The sequence below is a fragment of the Hesperophylax consimilis genome, chromosome 20, assembly GCF_061612785.1.
Source record: "Hesperophylax consimilis isolate HC1 chromosome 20, BYU_Hcon_1.0, whole genome shotgun sequence".
NCBI lineage: Eukaryota > Metazoa > Arthropoda > Insecta > Trichoptera > Limnephilidae > Hesperophylax > Hesperophylax consimilis.
In genome coordinates this window covers 26,736,478-26,756,389 of record NC_142855.1, presented here as the reverse complement: position 1 = coordinate 26,756,389, position 19,912 = coordinate 26,736,478, and the positions used below count along the sequence as shown (strand labels likewise).

The following is a 19,912-nucleotide window of genomic DNA, read 5'->3' as shown; positions in this document are numbered from 1 at the left end:
TCTTCATACAGGAGTACTTTACTATGTAGACAGCCAGACGGGTCTTCCTTCAACCAAATCATTTTGCACGATGAGTCGGTGCCTCAATCATGATGCTTCAGCTATATGGGCACATCTAGTACCTGTTCTGAATATGGCGCAGGATTTGGTTCCATCGCTTGCAATGATTCACTTCTTATCTGATTCGCCATCTAGTCAATATAGGAACCGCTACATTTTCTATATGATAACGAAGTTAATAGATCAAGTTCCTAATATCGAGAGGGTCACATGGAACTACCAAGAGGCGGGACATGGTAAGGGGGCCCCAGATGGCATCGGAGCGGTTGTGAAGAGATCTGCAGACAACTACGTGAAATTTGGCGGAGACATCGGTTCCTTTGAAGAGTTTGCTGAAGTTGTCCGTCAAAATGTTCAAAACGTCGAATTGACTGTCATTGCAGAAGACGAAATATATCGGAATAAATTTCCAGAAAAACTTCCCGGATTTAAAGGAACAATCAAAGTACATCAGGTGATTTGGTCTTCGTCGTTGCCATACAGTGTTGTTTTAAGAAGCCTCAGCTGTTTCAGTTGCTAACACAGCAATCTGTTATGTAAGCACAGCAAACATCTGGGAGTACTGAATGTAGAAAATGACGAAGCCTGTATAGATGTCACAGTTGACATGAATATTGAAAACTTAAGCCTACAAATTGACTCGCCTACTATTTTCAATAATATTGATGACAATATGCTATTGAGCGAATTCGACGGCTCCATGTTTTTGGACGATACTATTGCTTCAACGCCAGAGCCTGCTAAAACTATAGAAAAGAAATGTAAAGTGAAAATACTCTCAAACGTCCCGTTCGACTATCAGCATTATTCCCTTTATAAAAATAGTACGCAAGAATTCAATCCTTTCGATCAATGTGAGTTCGAGAAGTTCATCCGATCCCTAAGAGTAGAATATCCTGATTTCGATGAATCAAAACAGCAGTCCCCCAAAACTGTGGAACTCCCACACATGGACATTGACGAGGAAACCAACAAAGAGGATAAGGAGGCGCCATTCAAATACTACTTAGATGACTGGATAATGGTTCAATATAAAATAACTAACACGACACATCATTTCATTGGGAAAATTATTGGAAAACATGAGTACACACTAGAGTACAAAGTAATTTTTTTGAAAAAAGCTCAAGGGAATTCCAAAAAATTTGTCTGGCCAACAATTAGTGACGACGATTTCATTTTGGAATCACAAATTCTTCAGCGCTTGCAAGATCCAGATGAGAATGAAAGAGGACAATTCACTTTCAAAAATTTGCCGAACTTTGATTTGAAATAGTTTTCCAGCAAAAACTTTCACAAGAATGATCTCAAGTTCCTTAAATATTATGTTCCTATTTAGATGTAAGACCTTTATCTTGTACTTATTAGTTACATATGTTGTGTTTGTTTTAAGTATCTCTGATTTTATTTTAAACTGCATTTCAATTGACTTCTGATTTTTTCTTATTTTTAATTATTATTTTTATTATTTCTATTTTTCAAATATTACAATGTTTGCTTAGGAATGTGAAAATTTTGTATTTCTTGTGTACAAACCTACTTATAAAACGTAATTATAAAGAATTTGACTATTCCTTATAATTTCTGGGTAAGTAGTATAATAGGAAAATTTTAGTTGTGTTGGGTTTGATGTTCCAGCTGCCTTTTCTTAATTTGTATTTTGATATTTTTTTCCATTATTTTTTAACAATTCATACAGATATTGCAAAAGCATAAGTAAGCAGAACTGATTACGTATGAAAAAATGTATTTCTTGTCTCCAATGTTCAAAAGTCTGAATAAAGCATTTAGTTTTTCACTATAATAGGTTTTTCTTCTTTTTCCTAATCCGCTCACCACGTCAAATGATACTTAGCATGATTTGAAATCTATTTTATTATTCAATTTCTATTCAAATTTCATTATTCACAGACATTTTAAGAACCTTAAACATGTTCACTACCATCTATTAATATTTCATTACCAAACTTCATTACCATCCAAATTTTTAAATTACCATCCAACAGTTTTTCATTACCATCCACACCTTCATTACCTTCCATCAATTTTCTTCGAATCCAAGTGTCGCACAAAGGTGCCCTTTTCACTTTTATACATCTGATAGGTACGGGAACCCATTTCTATAAAAATATATAGTAAAAAGGCAAAAAAAAAAAAATCCGCGGAAACAGGCAAATTTGAACGAAACGGCGGAATGACCCTTAAACAGAATAATTACTGAGAAATTATGTTGAAAGTTAAACAAAAGTAACATCGTATACATAGGTACATTAGCATTTTTATTTTCAATCCGTACAGTAGTTTAGTATTGAGGTTATTGTTACCTTCAATATTGAATTTGGTTGAATTTGCTGAGAACTAAGAGTTAGCTCTATTGAATCAGGGCTGTCAGTAAGACATCTTGTAACAATTTTGGGAAAAATTATAGTTTTGATTAAGTATGTAAAATTATTAGATAACACTCTTCTGTCTGATATCTGATGTAGGTGCATAGTTTAGGTTCTGTGATAACTTATGAATAGAATGGTATTATGCCTAATAACATTGATAATTACGACAGAGGTATGTTATTAGAGCCTTCTTATAACTATATTCCGTGCAGTTGAACACATCTACTACTTCTGAGAAAGCATTGCCAACTGCATGCAATCTAGGTATAAGCGAGTTTCTAAATGAGGCAGTCCTGATATTGTTATTGAAATTAAAAAGAATTTTGGATCGAGTGGTTCTAGTGGGTATATGGAAGGTAATTAGGCTTAATATATCAGGGCTGTCTATAATACCATTGACAATTTTAAAAATAAAAGTCAAATCGGAAATAAGTCTTCTATCTGAGAGTTTAAGTAAGTTTAATTCTTTCATAAAGTGATTGTAATTTATTGATTCTATAGGTAGACCGAGTTTAAAGTTAATGTATCTTAGGAATTTATGCTGAATTCAATGGAATCGGAGTGGATTTTAAAGTAAGGACACCAAATAGGAGAATTATATTCGATTTGACTTCGAACAAGTGAGGAATATAAGATTTTTAGTGTTGAAATATTTTTAAAGTCTCTGCCATTTCGGAGAATGAAGCCAAGCATTTTTAATCCTTTGTTGGTGACTGTTTCTACATGTGAAAGAAAGTTAAATTTTGAATCGAAAATAATGCCGAGATCGTTAATTTCACTTACAGAGGCGAGAGAAACATTGTTAATTTTGTATTTTGTATTTTTTTTTTTTTTTAATTCCTTTATTTTTCCCAATTTTTACATTAATTACATACAATATTATATAAATCAATACGAATAATGGGAACCCACTAAGGCGCAGCCTGTGCGTGGGTAATATATTTAAATTATTATTTTATTGTACCTAGAAATAAACAAATTATGGGCATATAAAATAAAAACAAGATTACATTTTGTCTAAGCGGTTTGTACAAAAAGTATTTATAATAGTTTATAATGAAGTTACAAGTGTTTAGTGTAATATATGGTGAATATTTTATGAGAAACGAAAATTGATACAAATTAAATAAAAGAAGTTTCAACTGCTGTATCGAAAAGCCATAATTTTAATTCTTTTAAATATTGAGGAAGTTTAATAATCACTTGAATATTTTTCGGTAAAAGATTGAAAGTACGAGGTCCAATGAAACTGCAGTGTGTTTGCATTTGTTTTGTGTTCGTTTGGGGGGTATAAAATACATTATTATTTCTGATGTTGGTTCTGTTTTCATTTATTTCGAATTTATTTTTGTTTTTAAAGATGTATTTCATAGTTTGCAAAATAAATAATTTACGAATGTTAAATAATTTAGATTCCTTGTATAATAGGTCGGTCGAGAATGTTTTATGTTTGTTATATATGACTTTAATTATGTGTTTTTGAATTATTTGTAGAGGCTTAATAAATGTATCAGGTGCACCACCCCATCCTATTATGCCATAAGTGATAGCAGATTGCACCAGAGAGAAGTAGATCATTTTCAATTTTTCAGCGTTTAAAATTTCCATGAGTCTATAAAATATGTAGGTAAGATATCTTAGTTTAGAAGTGGTTTGATTAATATGTGATTTCCAATTAAGATTAATATCTATTGATACTCCTAAATATTTTATATTTTTGACATTAGCGAGTTCGTTGCACAGGGAGCATATTTCTTGATTGCAAGTTGTATTATGGATTCTAATTTTAAGGTTGTCTTTTGGTTTGTTTTTCATGTTTTTATAAAAAGGTAAGTAAAATGTTTTGCTGTAGTTTAAGACAAGTTTGTTGTATTTTAACCATTTTGAAACAAGTGAAATACATACAGTTGCTTTCGAAAAAGTTTCTGTCCAATTATTACCATCCACTATTATTGCCGTGTCATCGGCGTAAGAAACAATTTTACCAGGGATTACAAAATTACATAAATCATTTATATAAATTAAAAATAAAATCGGGCCAAGAACAGTTCCCTGCGGAACTCCGTTTTTTATCTGTGTCTCTGAACTATAATTATTCCCAATTTTTGTTTTTTGTGTTCTGTCTTTAAGATAGTTTGATAGTAATTTTAGTGTGTCTTTTTTGAAGCCCAGTCGAGTTATTTTTTTAATGAGTAAATTATGATTAACGGTGTCGAAAGCTTTTCTTAAATCTAGGAATATGGCAAGACATTTCTTTTTTTTATCGATAGATGTATAAATATTTTTTGTCAATTCATATATGGCATCCTCAGTGCTTAGATCTTTACGAAAGCCGTATTGGTTTTTCGAATGAATTTTATATTTTTCTAAGTGTTCAATGACTCTAAATTTGATGCATTTTTCGAATATTTTTGATAGGTTTGAAACAAGGGATATTGGTCTGTAATTATCTAATTTATGCGTATCCCCAGATTTATGAATAGGTATTATAGTTGAGATTTTAAATTGTTCTGGAAAATGACCATCTTTGAGGCATATATTAAAAATATGTTGTAATGGCGTTAATACATGTTGTTTTATTTTTTTAATGTATCACATGATAGTCCATCATTTCCCTTAGAGTTGGATGGTTTTAGGTTATCAATATATTTTTCAATTTCATTAAATGTAATAGGAGAAAAATATTCTATAGAGTTAATTGAAACGTTATTAGAATCTAATTGAGGAGATGTCTCCACATAATCATGATTAACATTAATGCCGGAAGATTCAAGTACCTCGTCTACTATATTTGTAAAAAAGTTATTAAAACATTCTGCAATGGTCGATTTGTTAGTTATTATTTCATTATTTATTTTTACCTCATTTACAATATTTTAAGAAATATTTTTTTTGTTGGCAATTTCATTTATAATATTCCAAGTTTTTTTAGTATTATTTTTAGCATTTTCAATTTGTTCACAATAGTATTTCTTTTTGCAGTTTCGTATCAGTCTATTTAATAAGTTTCGGTACATTAGATATTTTGTTTTCAGATAAGGCATTGTTATGAGATTATTATTTTGGCAATCCATTTGATATTTTATCATTTCTCTATATAATTTATCCCTTTGTTTAATTGATATAATTAATCCAACTGTAATCCAAGGTTTAATTTTTTTATATTTTCTGTTAGTGACAACTATTTTACTTTCACTTTTTAGAATATAATCTCTAAGAGTATTATAGAAATTCTCTAATGCCAAATGTGGATTTTCTATTGATATTACATTTTCCCAGTTTTCTGACTGAAGTAAAGAGTTTAGAGTTTTATAATCAATGACTACTTTTTCTAGAGTTACAGAATTTTGGTTTAAAGGTGTATTTTTGAAATGGTGTCCATAAAAGGTCGGGTAATGATCTGTGATATTAGTTACAAGAATTGAAGAGATAATATTGGTCGCCTTGTGCGACTTGACAAATATGTGGTCTAAACATGCAGAGTTACTTAAGGTTACTCTAGTTGGTGAGTTAATATATGACATATATCCAGAGCTTGATAAACAATCTAGATACTCATTTTGACAATTTACATTTATATTGTTATCATTAATATTTATATTAATGTCACCTGTCAAAATGGAAAAGGTAAAATTGTTTCTGTCAAGATTTTTAACAAAGGATTTTAGTTCTCTTACAAATAAAAAATCATTTAATGATGGGGATCTGTATATGGCAAGTACATGATATTTATAGTTGTTTTGAAAAAAGGTTAATTTTATTGCATTGGCTGACTTAAATTCAATAAATTCAGTGGTAACATTTTTCAGAGTATTATGATAGAAGACAGTGACTCCATCATGACCAGTATGCTTACAGGCAGAGGAAATTGTGGTATATTCTGATAAGTTATATGGAATAACATTTTTCATTTGGGTTTCAGTCAAAACAATTATGCTCGGAGAAAAATCTAGGTTATTAATAAGGATACAGAGCTCATCGAAGTGTTTCCTTAAACTTCTAATATTCATGTTTAAAATCGAGAAATTAACATTTTTAAAAAGTAGATTTAGTTCATATGGGTCGGTAGATTTATAATTTTCATGTATGTGGTTTTCTTCAGCCATGTTAAAGGTTGATTGGTGTTTGCTATGTGGTGTTATTATTATTTATTCGGAGGGGATGTCTTCTGAGCTTCTAATTTGTATGATTGGAGATTTTTCATTTTTTCTCATCCAAATTTTTCCGTTCTTTGCCCAAATAAATTTGTATCCAAGCCTTGACGATTTAGCTAGGTAAAGTAGGTGTTTATTGTGTTGGGTCAGTGGTTCGTTAATATATATTGTGTTGTTTTCTTCAAAATTTATGTTTTTTGCATATAAAATACCATATATTTTTTTATGTGTTATGATAACGTCTTTACTATCTTTGTTTTGAAGAGAAACTACAATGAGAGGATTTTTGTTCGGGTTTTTATTTTTGATTCTGTAAATATTTTCCACTTTAATAGTTTCTATATCGCATTTGAGTGCTTCTAGTATCTTATTGAATACTTTTTTAATATTTTCATTTTCCTTAAAAGGAACACCCTGTATTTCGACGTTGTTTTTTATATCATGTTGCTCCATTTTGTTAATATGTAGTTTAATTTCTTTGTTTTCTACTTGAAGTTGTTTAATAAATAAATCTTTATTTTTGTTTTTTTCTTCATATTCGTCTAGTTTCTCGCAACAAAATTCAACGGACTTCTTAAGATCTTTTATTTGTTCATTAAAAGATTTCATAAGTTGACTGGTTAATTCATTAAATTTTTTTTCAATGCATTTGATCATTTTATTAGTCATTGTGTCTTCTTCTTCTGAGTCGCTAGATGGCGCCTTTTTTTGAGGTTTCTTTTGCTTATTCATTTTGAAGAAAGGTTCGATGATCGGATATTTTTGTTTAAAAATAAATTTAAAAATAAAAATGTATGAATTTAAATAAAATAATTTTTTTCTTTGGGCTTCAGTAGGATTCGATCTGATTTCACCAGAATGTCTGCATAAACTCGTCCGGCTGTTTATACCACTGACCCACGAACGCCGCAAGGTGATCTGTGATTAAATTATATTAATATTAATAATATTAATAAAATAGGAAAATAACAAAAATTGTCTTGGATTCTCAGGGTTTCGAACTGAGGTTGACAGAACCAGAGTCCGATGCACTGACCACTACGCTAACTGTTGGTGTGCCGAAGTCGCGTATTAATCACAATATAAGCTATACTGTTCTGTAAATGTTATTAACAATTTTGTTGCACCGATCGAAATGTCCACGCAATGTATGATTCTTTACTTTATTTTTGCACACTTTATCTAGATTCACTACACTTAATTAGGAATTCACTGAGTTATTGTTTATGCTTCTAGGTTTACTCAGCCACAGGTATAATTATGATTTGTTAATAGATATTTTTTTTTTTTATTAATCACTGAGTTTGCAATTTTTCATTGGATATCACCAGTTATAATTTATGATTTTATGTAACTGAATCACTATTATACTAAAAAATAAATACGCGTAGACACCCACGGTAGTAGGTTTAATATTTTATGCACCCTTTATTACTTCACTAGAGCTTTTAATTATGTTTATTTTGATTTTTTCTTATCTCTGTTATGAGTTCGCCTGACTGTCACTAATTGATAGTTAAGGGGTTGTTTTGTTCTGAAAAATCTTATATTGTGGCATTTACTAATATTGAGATAAAGTTTGTTAGTTTTGCACCAATCTTGAAGTTTATTTAAATTTATTTGAATGTGAATACAGTCATTTATTGTTTTTATAATTTTAAATAGTTTAAGGTCATCGGCAAAAAGTAGCACTTCAACATTTTTATCAAATACAGTAACAATATCGTTTATGAAAAGGAGAAACAGTATTGGGCGTAAATGTGACCCTTGGGGTACACCGCTAGTAGGTATGAATTTGTGTGAAAGGTTAGAATTATTTTTTACTTGAAGATTTCTATTTGTAATTTATCTATTTCTAATTTGTTATTTTATTTGTATTCTACTCAAGCGAAACGATAGTAAAACCTTCAATTTATCTAAAGCATATTTTTTGGTATTCATAATGTACACCAATTCGTTATAAAGATCAATCAAAATAGTGATTTGGCATTAAGCTTCGCCTTCATGTATCCAGGAGTGACTATGAGGTCTGACACGCCATGCAGCTGGTGGGCAGATGCATCCTGAACACGCCTCACCATTTGAACCCTGCTAAGTCACCTAAAGTAGCGAACCACTTGGGTGACCTATGTCAGAGGTGTAGGTTATCCAATAGATGGTTCCCGGGCGGCGGTACCCAAGCCCTCCTCCCAAATTTATTAATTATTTACGAAAAACAATCTCCTCAGGCCTCTGGCATATTATGTCAGAAGGTCGGAGTATTTCCTCTTTACAATAAAATCCAAATAAATGGAATATTTTTGAACGTATCCGAAAACTAAAAACTGATTTTGAAATGCGATGAATTATTTGCCAGTATTTATCAAAATCATTTCACAAACTTGATAATGTTTTTGTTGTTTGCTCGGTAAATAAACCACGAAACCTACTTTTTGATTTCAATATTTATCAAAATACAAATTAGAAAACGAAAAACTTCGCCAGTATTAAATAAATTCAGTTTGCCGCCATTGAAAGGAATGTCAAAGTCAATATGGTACACCAGCGCCTCTTGCGGCCAGAGTTGTTGTTTTTAACTGCACCTCTTTTGAAAATAATTTTGAACAAGCTCCAAGAAGTACTGGTTTACAAAACGTATACTAAATCAACTGTACAATGAAAGATTTTTTTTATCAATAAAACACAAGTTATAAGAATGAAATTAATTCAGAAGGCACAAGGCATATATTGTGCTGTAGCAGATATACTATGTTACCCATCGCCTTGCGCCGCAGTGGGAGGGATAGATTTGTACCTTTGTAACTCCTGGACACACTAACCCCCAGATTCCTTCCCAGTACCTCCTCTCCTGAATTTCTTTAACCTTTCCCTTACTGTGCTAAAAAAATCCACGCGTTCCGGTGCTGTGTAGTCAATACACATCTCAAAATAAGCGCTTTATTATCGGAAAAATATGAATTTTCATAGCTAAAAAGTGATAATAATTGTAATTTAATTGCTGAAAACATGAAAAAACCATCGGCAGATGCTAAAAAACGTGCGAGGGGTCCATTAACGACGTTCCGCAACCGACTGGCTGTCGGCTGGCACACACACAGCTATGCGGTCATAGGTATCGATGGTCTAAATCAAAATACAACTGCGGACGTGTGGATTTCTCATGTTCCCGCATAGCGAACTAAAGCGAGACATCAATAGCGTGTCATTTCCTCGCACACTCTTCGCGTAGCAGTGTCACACGGTTGATTGTATTGGTGTATTTGTTTCCGATTTTTAACAAAAATCTCTGATTTTTAATTGAATTTGAAAACTATTTAAAATATTATTTTTTAATTCAGTTCATAAATGTATAATGGAGGAATGCCTAAAATCTGAACCAAGAATTTATTATATTTATAGAGTTATTACAGTAATTAGAAGCAATGTGTAGTAAATACACAAAGCAGATAAGGAATGGTTAAAAAAACACTCCCCACGGAATTCCCAAAGAATGTATAGGAAAATTTATTTATCTCGGTATTCCCATTGAAAATATAAATTATAATTACTTGATGAAAAATCTAAATTTATTAAAACTCTCAGATCGAAGAATTATATCCGACTTAATATTTATGTTCAAAATTGTAAATGGTAGTATAGACAGTCCTGATTTAATTAACCTCATTGAATTTCATATACCCACGAGAGCTACTCGTTCTAAAATTTTGTTTAAATGCAACAATATGTGAAACTGGTCTCTTATACATTTACTTATGGAACCGGTTACTAAAAAAAAACTTTGGGGGGTAAAATTCTAAAAAATTTGAATGAATTTTTTCATTTTTTATAAATATTCCAAAAGAAACTGGTTCCAAAAATAACCGAGTCTAAAAATACAAGTGGCTGTCAGTCTCACTGACCCGACAAAACAGAGCAGAGAAGGAAAGTTAAGAAAGAGAACACACAAACAACAAACAAATAAATCATAACCTTACGTATCGTGTAACCATGCTTCGTTTTATCACTTCATCATCTCAGTTGGACAAGATTCTTCAAAATCATTTCTTTTGCTCATTTAAGCCCCGCATTCCCAATGTCTGCCGATTTATAACAAGTTTCTATTTAACTCTTTAAGTTCCAAAAATATATATATATGTTATAATATATATACATATGTTATGTGCTCAAAACGTTAAAAATATGAAATTCCCCTCGATAGAAAAAAAATCGCAAAGTTGGCTCCGAAAAATATTAAAAACACATTTGTTCTGTTATTTAATATGTTATAGGCATGTAAAAATTCACAGTGGATCTTTAAATGCAACTAAATCTTTTGTCGAAAGATTTTGCTGTATTTTAAACGAGTCATGTTTTATTAAATATTTTCGCCATTTTCGCTTAATTATGATCGGTTTTTAATATAATCGCACTAAATTAACATTCATATTTACAAATCTACCTTTCAAACCATGTTCAAACGCTTACTACGGAGCCTTCAATACCCAAAAGAACTTTCAGAACCATCTGTATTGTATTTATGTAGATATTTTAAAGATAAAGATCAATCATCAAGTTTTTAAGGTTTCTTTTCTTATCTACATGTTATTAGGTGTCAAAGCTTGCAAATACGAATTCTTATAATCTATTTAACATTTTCTGATGCTGTGTTTCAATCTTTTGTATTTTACTAATATATATTTTTTAACTCCTCCAGCGTTTGAAGGTCATATGTGACCTTAATATTTTCTGATTTTGAGGTTCAATCTTGTGTAAAGTATTTTACAATAACATATTTTAACTCCTCCAGCGTTTGAAGGTCATATATGACCTTAATATTTTCTTATTTTGAGGTTCAATCTTAAGTAAAGTATTTTACAATAACATATTTTAACTCCTCCAACGTTTTAAGGTCATAAATGACCGGGCGTCCATATTTTATAAAATTATATTTATCTTTTTTTCTATCATGCAGAAATACGAAATACGTTAGAAAGAGAAATAATCATTTCGAGATTGCCTCAAATATTTTATTATATGTTAACGACATAAAAGTTACAGTTTTATTACAAATTCCTCAAACAAATTTGTTTTTTTTAGTAATAGCGATATTTTCCAATTTTTCTACGATTAGAGTAAAAAATTAAGTACAGGGTTTTCCAATAAGAGGTGTTATTTTGAATAGCCCGCTATTTCGGTAGATGTTACTTTTGAAGCTGTCATTTTTTGATATTTGAGAAGTAGAAACTACGCCATTAATAAAAATGGAACGATACACGCTTCAACAACGCATTGAAATTGTCGCATCTGGGGCTCGGAAAACCCAATCCGAGTTATTGTTGAAAAGCCTCTCTATCCTCAACGTGTGACTGTTTAGCGCGGTTTATGGTCCGGCGGAGTCATTGGAACTTAATTTTTCGAAAATGAGGCTGGAGCAATAGTTACGGTGAATGGATTGCGCTATCGAGAGATGATTAATGATTTTTTTATGGCCGGAATTGGATGGTATTGATCTGGACAACGTTTACTTTCAACAAGACGGCACTACGTGCCACACAAGCAACGAAACCATTGATCTTTTACGATTGAATATCAAAATAACACCTCTTATTGGAAAACCCTGGATAAAAGCGTTTTTGACAAAATTGTTTCACGTTTGATAATATTATTATCTATAAAAAGTAATGTGTATTTTAAATAAATACAGCGCCCAGATAATTTTATATAGTTTCTAAATCAGTATTTATTTTTACACGCATATATAGCGCATTTGAAATACACAGAAAACATTGCAAACTAAGCTAAAGGGAAATATACTTAGAACCATATGCAACAAATTATGATGCCATAGCTGGTTGCATATGGTTCTATCTTCGCGTTTAAGTGTGTTCCGGTAAGTATACGTCCAATTTCAATATTTGACATTACAGCAGGTATATTAAACTAAAATAAATTACACAAAATTCAACCTCAAATTCAGAAATCGGTAAATAGATAATAAATATTGACACCTCATATCTCAGAAAAAGGTACAGTGAAGTTAGAACCCTGTCCAACTAAAGTAACGACTGTTATCCTGTTAAGTTTAATATTGACTTTGAATGTATCCCTGTAAAACCACTTTCTTCAAATAATTTCACATTTTCAGGGTCAACAGTCAATTGACAACAAAGGCGCTGTTGTCACGAGTCAAATAATGGAAAAACTGAAGCTGCTTTCAAATATGACATCAATTCAACTCGACAAAAGAAATCAACTTGTATTCCAAGATACTTCGTTCAATAAATCTCGACCCGACGAAAAAGAAGATCAACAGATGATGAAAATCGACTATTTCTACAAAAAGTTCGAGAAAATAGAAAGATTTCTCAAGAAAATGGCATCGGAGAGAAATGATAACCTAATTGGTCTAACACCAATACAGCGTGCAGAAAGAGAAAATTTTTCAAGCAATAGAAGAAAAAGGAGTGAAATTTACAATAAGTCCTCCGATTCGTGGAATATTTTAGACGATCTGCTTAATATTGTAAGAAAAGTCGTCTCCATTGTCGGGTTAGCAGACTTCAGTTGTAATTGGTGTTCTGGAGACAAAAGAAACAACACGAAAATCCAAAAATGATGGTCACAATTTAACCCTCTCCAACACGAACCAATAACATTTAGCCTGAAGCCGCGGGGTCAAGGAGAAGACGTATCAAAAATGCCAAAACCTACTTAAATTTTTTAATCACACCTCATTCCTTGTTTCTTCAAACACCCAAAAAATCATAAGCCGTTATATCTACATTGACAACACAAAAATAAAATTATAGTAAAGGGTTTTCCAATAAGAGGTGTTATTTTAAATAGCCCGCTATTTCGGTAGTTGTTACTTTTGAAGCTGTCATTTTTTGACATTTGACAAGTAGAAACTACGCCATTAACACGTAATACCCGGAGGTTGAAAATGAAACACATGCGGCGGTGGTGGGTCCAGATTGACCCGGCTGAAATGATGAAATTAAAAGGCTTTTTATGCATTTTTCGTTCGTATTCTTACTTTTATATGATATTATTGTAGTTCCTCATTAACTCATAACATATCCCCTGTGTTTCTTGTATGAAGATGGAAGTTTTAGAAATTAGTATTCCGTAAATTTTGCGGTTCGTCGATATACAGCGGCGCGGACATGCCGCACAACAGCTAATCAACGACTGAATCATAAATGAACCACTCACTAGGAGTGAGCGTTATTTAACGTAACTAGATACAATAACTAGTTTCGTCGATGTAACGGAAATAACTAGTCTCGATAAAATTACAAGTAGTTATTTTTGTAAATGCGTTATTTGGTGTTGGGTGTGATGTAAAGTAGTTTCGGCCGTTTCGCATGCGACCGCGTTTCAGTAACGCCACGTTTCGTAACGTAACGCGGTAGTCGGCGCCGTCGGCGGGACGGATTGTTATTTGTTATGCATATGTGAGACTAGTTTCGGTCGTTTCGCATGCGACCGCGTATTTCCAATCTCTGCCGCGTTTCAGTAACGCCGCGTTTCGTAATGTAACGCGGTAGTCGGCGGTATTGTTATGTTATGCATATAAATCACCATTAGTCCTCGTTTCAGTCGCCTACGCGTTTCGTTGCTCTATCTATAACACTTGTACACATTTTAATATTGACAGTTATTTTGAAATATTATTATGTTATTTTTGCTTATAAATGTATCTTATGTAATAAATAAATAAAAAATAAATCTGTTTGTATGAGGGTGACGACCGTAATTATAGAAGGGTAAGCAGAGAGGATAGACCGCTTTTATTACCTCCAATGTTTTGTTTTACATTGAAAATAATTAAATAATTTTAGCGCGACTGAAACGTGAAAGGGATTGGAAATACACCTCCCGGGCAGCCGAGCGAATACCGCACAAGAGTCCCAACTGCTCCCGTCTGGAGCCAGTGCGAAACAATTTATTTTTGGGGTATACCATGTAGCGCTACCCCCTTCTTTAGCCAACGTTTCGGACAGCGTTACAGTGTCCATCATCATACCGCACAAGAGTCCCAAAAGCTCCCGTCTGGAGCCAGTGCGACTATGGCACCCCCAATTGAGGTATGTTGTGAGTTGTGAGGCTGAAGGTAGTAGGGAGGGGAAGGAGATGGGGTAGATGATAGATATCAGTGAAAACGATGAAAAGGTGTAAATAAACAGTAAATATAACGTGCAAATAAACTGTAAATATCAATAACCATTGTATATTATTCGTGATTAGTCGGAACTAATTAATTAATTAGTCCGACTCGGGAGACACGCCAAACGCGGGGCCAACACATGTACATGGTTGACATTTGTCACGCGAGGACGGGTAAGTGAATGAAAATAACTAGTTACAAAAATAACCGTTTTGAAACAGGTTACGCCGACCAAGAAACTTGTTTCGTTACGTTTCTTGAAAATGACGTTACGACCCACGTCTACCACTCACTAGATCAATATCTTCGGGTTTTTAGTACTGAGCCCATGGGTCCTAATGTTTGCCATAGATAAAAGTCTGTAACTGAAAAATATACGTCACTACTACACATACTCACCATCGACTAGGATAGAAACTATAAAAAAGGCGTAACCATAGACAATATAATTCTCATTCGGAGCCAACCCATTGGCTAGCCTAAAATCGGCCAATGACAGCGGCCTATAAACATGCATGAAGTTCGTGACAGCGGCCTAAACATGCATGAAGTTCGTATTGGAATGTGGAAAATATACGTCACAAGTCACCCATAGAGATTACCGTGACTTTTTTTCTGACCCACCTTTTTCTCGGAGTTATACCCCCCTGTCAATCCAGGGGTAGAAGAAATAATGTTATGGCTTCTGGTACGTGAGCTGGCTGGTGGCGCAGAATTCCATTGGAATCCGGAATTCGACACGTATAAATGTTGATCTGCAACGGATTCATTCGAATTTCCTACACTAACTTCATTATCACTTCCATTTCCACTTTCAGATATTTCCTCTAGTAATATTTCTTCCGGATCACTTTCAAATTCTGGATCTAATGTTTTGAATTCCAAGTCGCCATCATCACTGATCTCACTGTTCGAACTGTTAAGTAGCTTTTCGATCTCATTATCAGATAAATAATTTTGCTTTGCCATTGCGTTCGTACGCTACGAAAAAAAAAAATTAAAACAAAGTCACAAACAAAAATCACAATACTAGAAATGTGCCCGAATGGTTGACAACATCTGCGCGGGACTGTGAGAGACAAAGACGGAAGGACAGAGCGAGAGATAAGCTGTTTCGTCGGCTGCTCGAATTCAACTGAGTGTTTTGTTCTATTTAATGTGGATGACTTTATATTAAAACACTGATTGTATTTTATGAGATAGACTTTTAGGGTGGGTTTTTTCATTTACCGAGAATGCTAAATGCAATGCTAATTGTAAAAGTAAACAGTAAAAGTCATAGAAATGAGTTTTTTCATTTGACATTTACCGTTTACTTTTACCTACAATCTTACAGCTAGGCAACCGTGCTGTAAATGCTAATTGTAAAGTAAAAAATGGCTGCCATTGCCGAAGTGACAGTTCAAGAGTTTAGAGGTTATTTTTTGTTGTAGCTATTTGGCGGTATTTGCTATTATATATTACCAATATTACTTAACAAAATGTTTGCAACAAGTGACAGTTCTTCAAGTTCTGATGATGAAGTTGTAATGAATATGACGCGACGTGTTAAGCGACATAATATACGTCGGAACATGTATCTAATGGAAGATCATGATTTTATTTGCCGATTTCGTGTCAATAAGGAAACTGCTCGACTTTTAACTACATTAATCGCAGATATGATATGTACTCCCACCGATATGTAAGTAATGGTTAATAAAATGAAATTACAAACATTTTTACAACGATTTATTCAAATTACATCACGTAAATAGAATGATAATGACTTTCTTTCTCTCCTTAGGAATAATGCTGTCAAACCATCTGAACAGCTGTTACTGGCTTTGCGGTTTTATGCAACTGGTTCAATGCAAAGAGTACTTGGGGACATTGCAAATGTACACAAAAGTACAGTATGTAAAATAATTTTCAATGTGTCAAAGGCGATAGCGTCACTCAATAAAAACTTTATATCAATGCCCAGAAGTGACGCTGAAATGTTAGAGAATAACAGAAAGTTTCATAGATTGGCCAAATTCCCAAATGTTATAGGAGCCATCGATTGTACCCATGTACCAATAACATCTCCAGGTAAATAAGCTTTTCGTGTTTTTATTTAACTGTAATAAGTAAGATTAAGAAAGGGCCCTCAGATGGTTTGGGCATGCAGAGCGAATGAATGAAGAAAGAAGGAAAAGAAAGGAAAGGAGAACATATGACGCAAATGTGAATGGTGAAAGAAGTCTGGAATGCCCGAGGAAGACGTGGCACGATCAAGTGAATCAGATACTTAAGTCGGGCCATGTCAGGAGTCAGAAAAATAGATGAGTATGTATGAATGTAAATGAGACAAAACAGTAATATTTGGTTTTCGCATATATTTATGCAATTGGAATATACTACAATATTTTATAATTTCAGGTGGAAATACTGCGGAGTTATACAGAAACCGTAAAGGTTATTTCTCATACAATGTCCAAACAATTTGTAATGCTGATCTACTAATTTTGGATATTGTATGTAGATGGCCAGGAGCTAGCCATGACAGCACCATTTTTAATGGTAGCAACATTAAAGGCAGGTTGGAGAATGGAGATTTTGGAAGCAACGTAATTTTGGGAGATGGGGGTTATGGCGTGCAGCGCTACCTTTTAACACCTCTTAGGAATCCAATTACACCAGGGCAGGAACTATACAATAGATGCCATATTCGCACCAGAAATCCAGTAGAGCGTTCGTATGGTGTCTGGAAGAGACGTTTTCCCTGCATTGCGACCAAATTAAGATTAAATCAAAACAGAATCGAAAGTGTCATACTTGCCACCGCAGTTTTACACAATATTTGTTTAAAAAAGAACATTCCTGAGGTAGATCCGGAAATGTATGTTGAGCTCGACAGATATGATCCGAATGGATAACAATGAAGGCGGTGGCAGCGGTGCGCCGACCACCTCTGGAAGCAATGCTAGGGAAGCACTCATTCATTCCTATTTTGACCACTAAGTATTTATTCCTTGTATCCTTCATATTTATGAACATAGATAACCACTTTCTTACAGTACTCCATTAAGTGACCCTTTGCAGGTTTTCATTGACATAAATTCATTAGAAATTAGAAGGATCCAACTCAATACATAGAAGTATGAATGTGGCGGAAGCAGAGGAGGTTTATATACATATATTAAATATATATTTTTTTTTTTGGTTGGCTGTCAGAGACGCAATGTGAAAACCATTGTACCTCGCACTTGTAACTCACGTGCAGTGTGTACTGTGCACATTATATGGAATAAGAAATAAGAAAACGAGGAATTGAAATGATGCACTCTTTTAAAAATATGATTTATGTATTATTTATTATTTAATTAACAATTAAATTCACTTAATTGTTTTTGTAATATAAGTATTTCTAAACTTTTTTTGTAGTTCAAAGTTTTCCATCTCAACAGCATGTTTTTCTTCTTTTCTTTCATTATCCCGCTTCATCATATTTATTTCCATTTGTAATTTCTCTCCCTTCAATTCTATTAAATTAGTAGTGCTGACAGAAAGATTTGTCTGTTTTGGGGAATTTTTTGTATGAAACCTTTTGCGAATGTCTGGAAAAAGATAATAAACACACTTTTTTATTTATTGGATTCATAAATTAATTTATACACAAATTTTTATTGATAAAAATGTTTCCACTTACTTCTCAAGGGAGTTTCTGCTGGGAAATTATTCTGGTTTTCAATATTTATAAGGTCAACATCTACCACTGATGACTGCTGACATGGAAGTATATCCATTCCAGGATTTTCTTCTGAAATCAAAAAATAGCTATGTACTTAAACTTCTGCTTAAAGAAATGATGACAGTTGTTGGGAGCAAGTCTTTAACGGGCGGTTGCTTTGCAGGTTGAGATTGAAGTTTGTAAATTACATGTTTATCTGCCTGGCCGCAAGGATCTCAAGCATCTATACAACATTATAAAATTAGAGAATTTCTTACCTGAACCCATGAGCTGCTGTACAATTTGTAGTTTGTCAGCGCTTAATTTAGAACTGTTTGTGTTTGATGTAGCTGAAAAGATGAATTATATTTATATAAATACCAAACCGGCTTGTTTTTTTTTTAGACATCACCTTTGTTAAAAGTTTAACTTGTTATTATATAAAAATAACTGTAAACTGCATGAAAAATATGATGAAATAATGAGACAACAGTATTCATCACCACACCCCGCGGCAAGAGATAATCCACATTACTGCATCTACACACCACATCACATGATATACATTTATTTCCTTAGGAATATGACGTGTCTATGAGAACTTACAATCTCCATCGTATGTTGAGGAAATCCCCACAATGGATTCCTTTATAATGCCCGAAATCCACTCAGAAGTTTCCGACATTGGCGGAATGGGAGGCCCACCACCTGTTTTTTGCTGTGACTGTTTTTGCTTTCCAGCTTCCTAAAATATACAAAACACACATTTTTTTCAATTATAAACAAGTGAAATTATCACGAATAGATGAGAGATAACATCAAATGAGTAGTGATTGTAATACCTTTCTAGCAACACGCTTTATATATTCCCACTTATATTTTAGCTGCTTCGTTGTCCGGAGCACATTTGTCGATGCATTGAACTCACTTGTCAAAGAGCTCCAGGCTTTTTCCCTGTCACGTGAGCCCAATGCATCAGATCTCTTGCACATAATTATGGCTCCACATTTTTGTAGCAAATCTTTTAAGATGTCGATTTCCCTCGCCGAAAAATTGTTTCCACGTTCGCTGCAAACATGTATACATTGGTTATATATTGAAAAATAACTATTAATATTAATTTAATTGAATTTTTACTTACTTTTCGACGATAAAACTCATTATTATTATTTAAATAACAATATTTACACCAGAAGATACAATCATAAACAACGCAATACGCATAGAATTCATAGAATGTTTGACATTTAATGTGTGAGTTGCCACATGAAAAAAATATATGAACAGCTCCCAAAACAAAAGTTTGGGAATTAGATTAGTTATCATGCTGTCATCCCTATTTACCTTTACTTTAGCAGTTGGCGTCGTGAAAAAACTCATTTTTCCTTAAATGTCAAATGTATTGCGAAAGTAACTGTAAACTGCACTGCTAAAAGTAAAGGTAAATGAAAAAACCCACCCTTAT

At 33.0% G+C, this 19,912-nt stretch overlaps 1 protein-coding gene across 1 annotated transcript; it reads right to left on the bottom strand.

Moving 5' to 3' along the window:
* Window positions 1-16,561: 16,561 nt before the first annotated feature.
* LOC149414455 (myb/SANT-like DNA-binding domain-containing protein 3) lies at window positions 16,562-19,912 on the bottom strand. The gene is made up of 6 exons (XM_089643763.1): window positions 19,589-19,912; window positions 19,290-19,515; window positions 19,054-19,192; window positions 18,726-18,797; window positions 18,427-18,537; window positions 16,562-18,334 (listed from the first exon to the last, which is right to left on the bottom strand). Exons 1-6 carry the CDS (start codon window positions 19,606-19,608, stop codon window positions 18,114-18,116), a joined length of 789 nt encoding a protein of 262 aa, XP_089499889.1. The 5' UTR covers window positions 19,609-19,912; the 3' UTR covers window positions 16,562-18,113.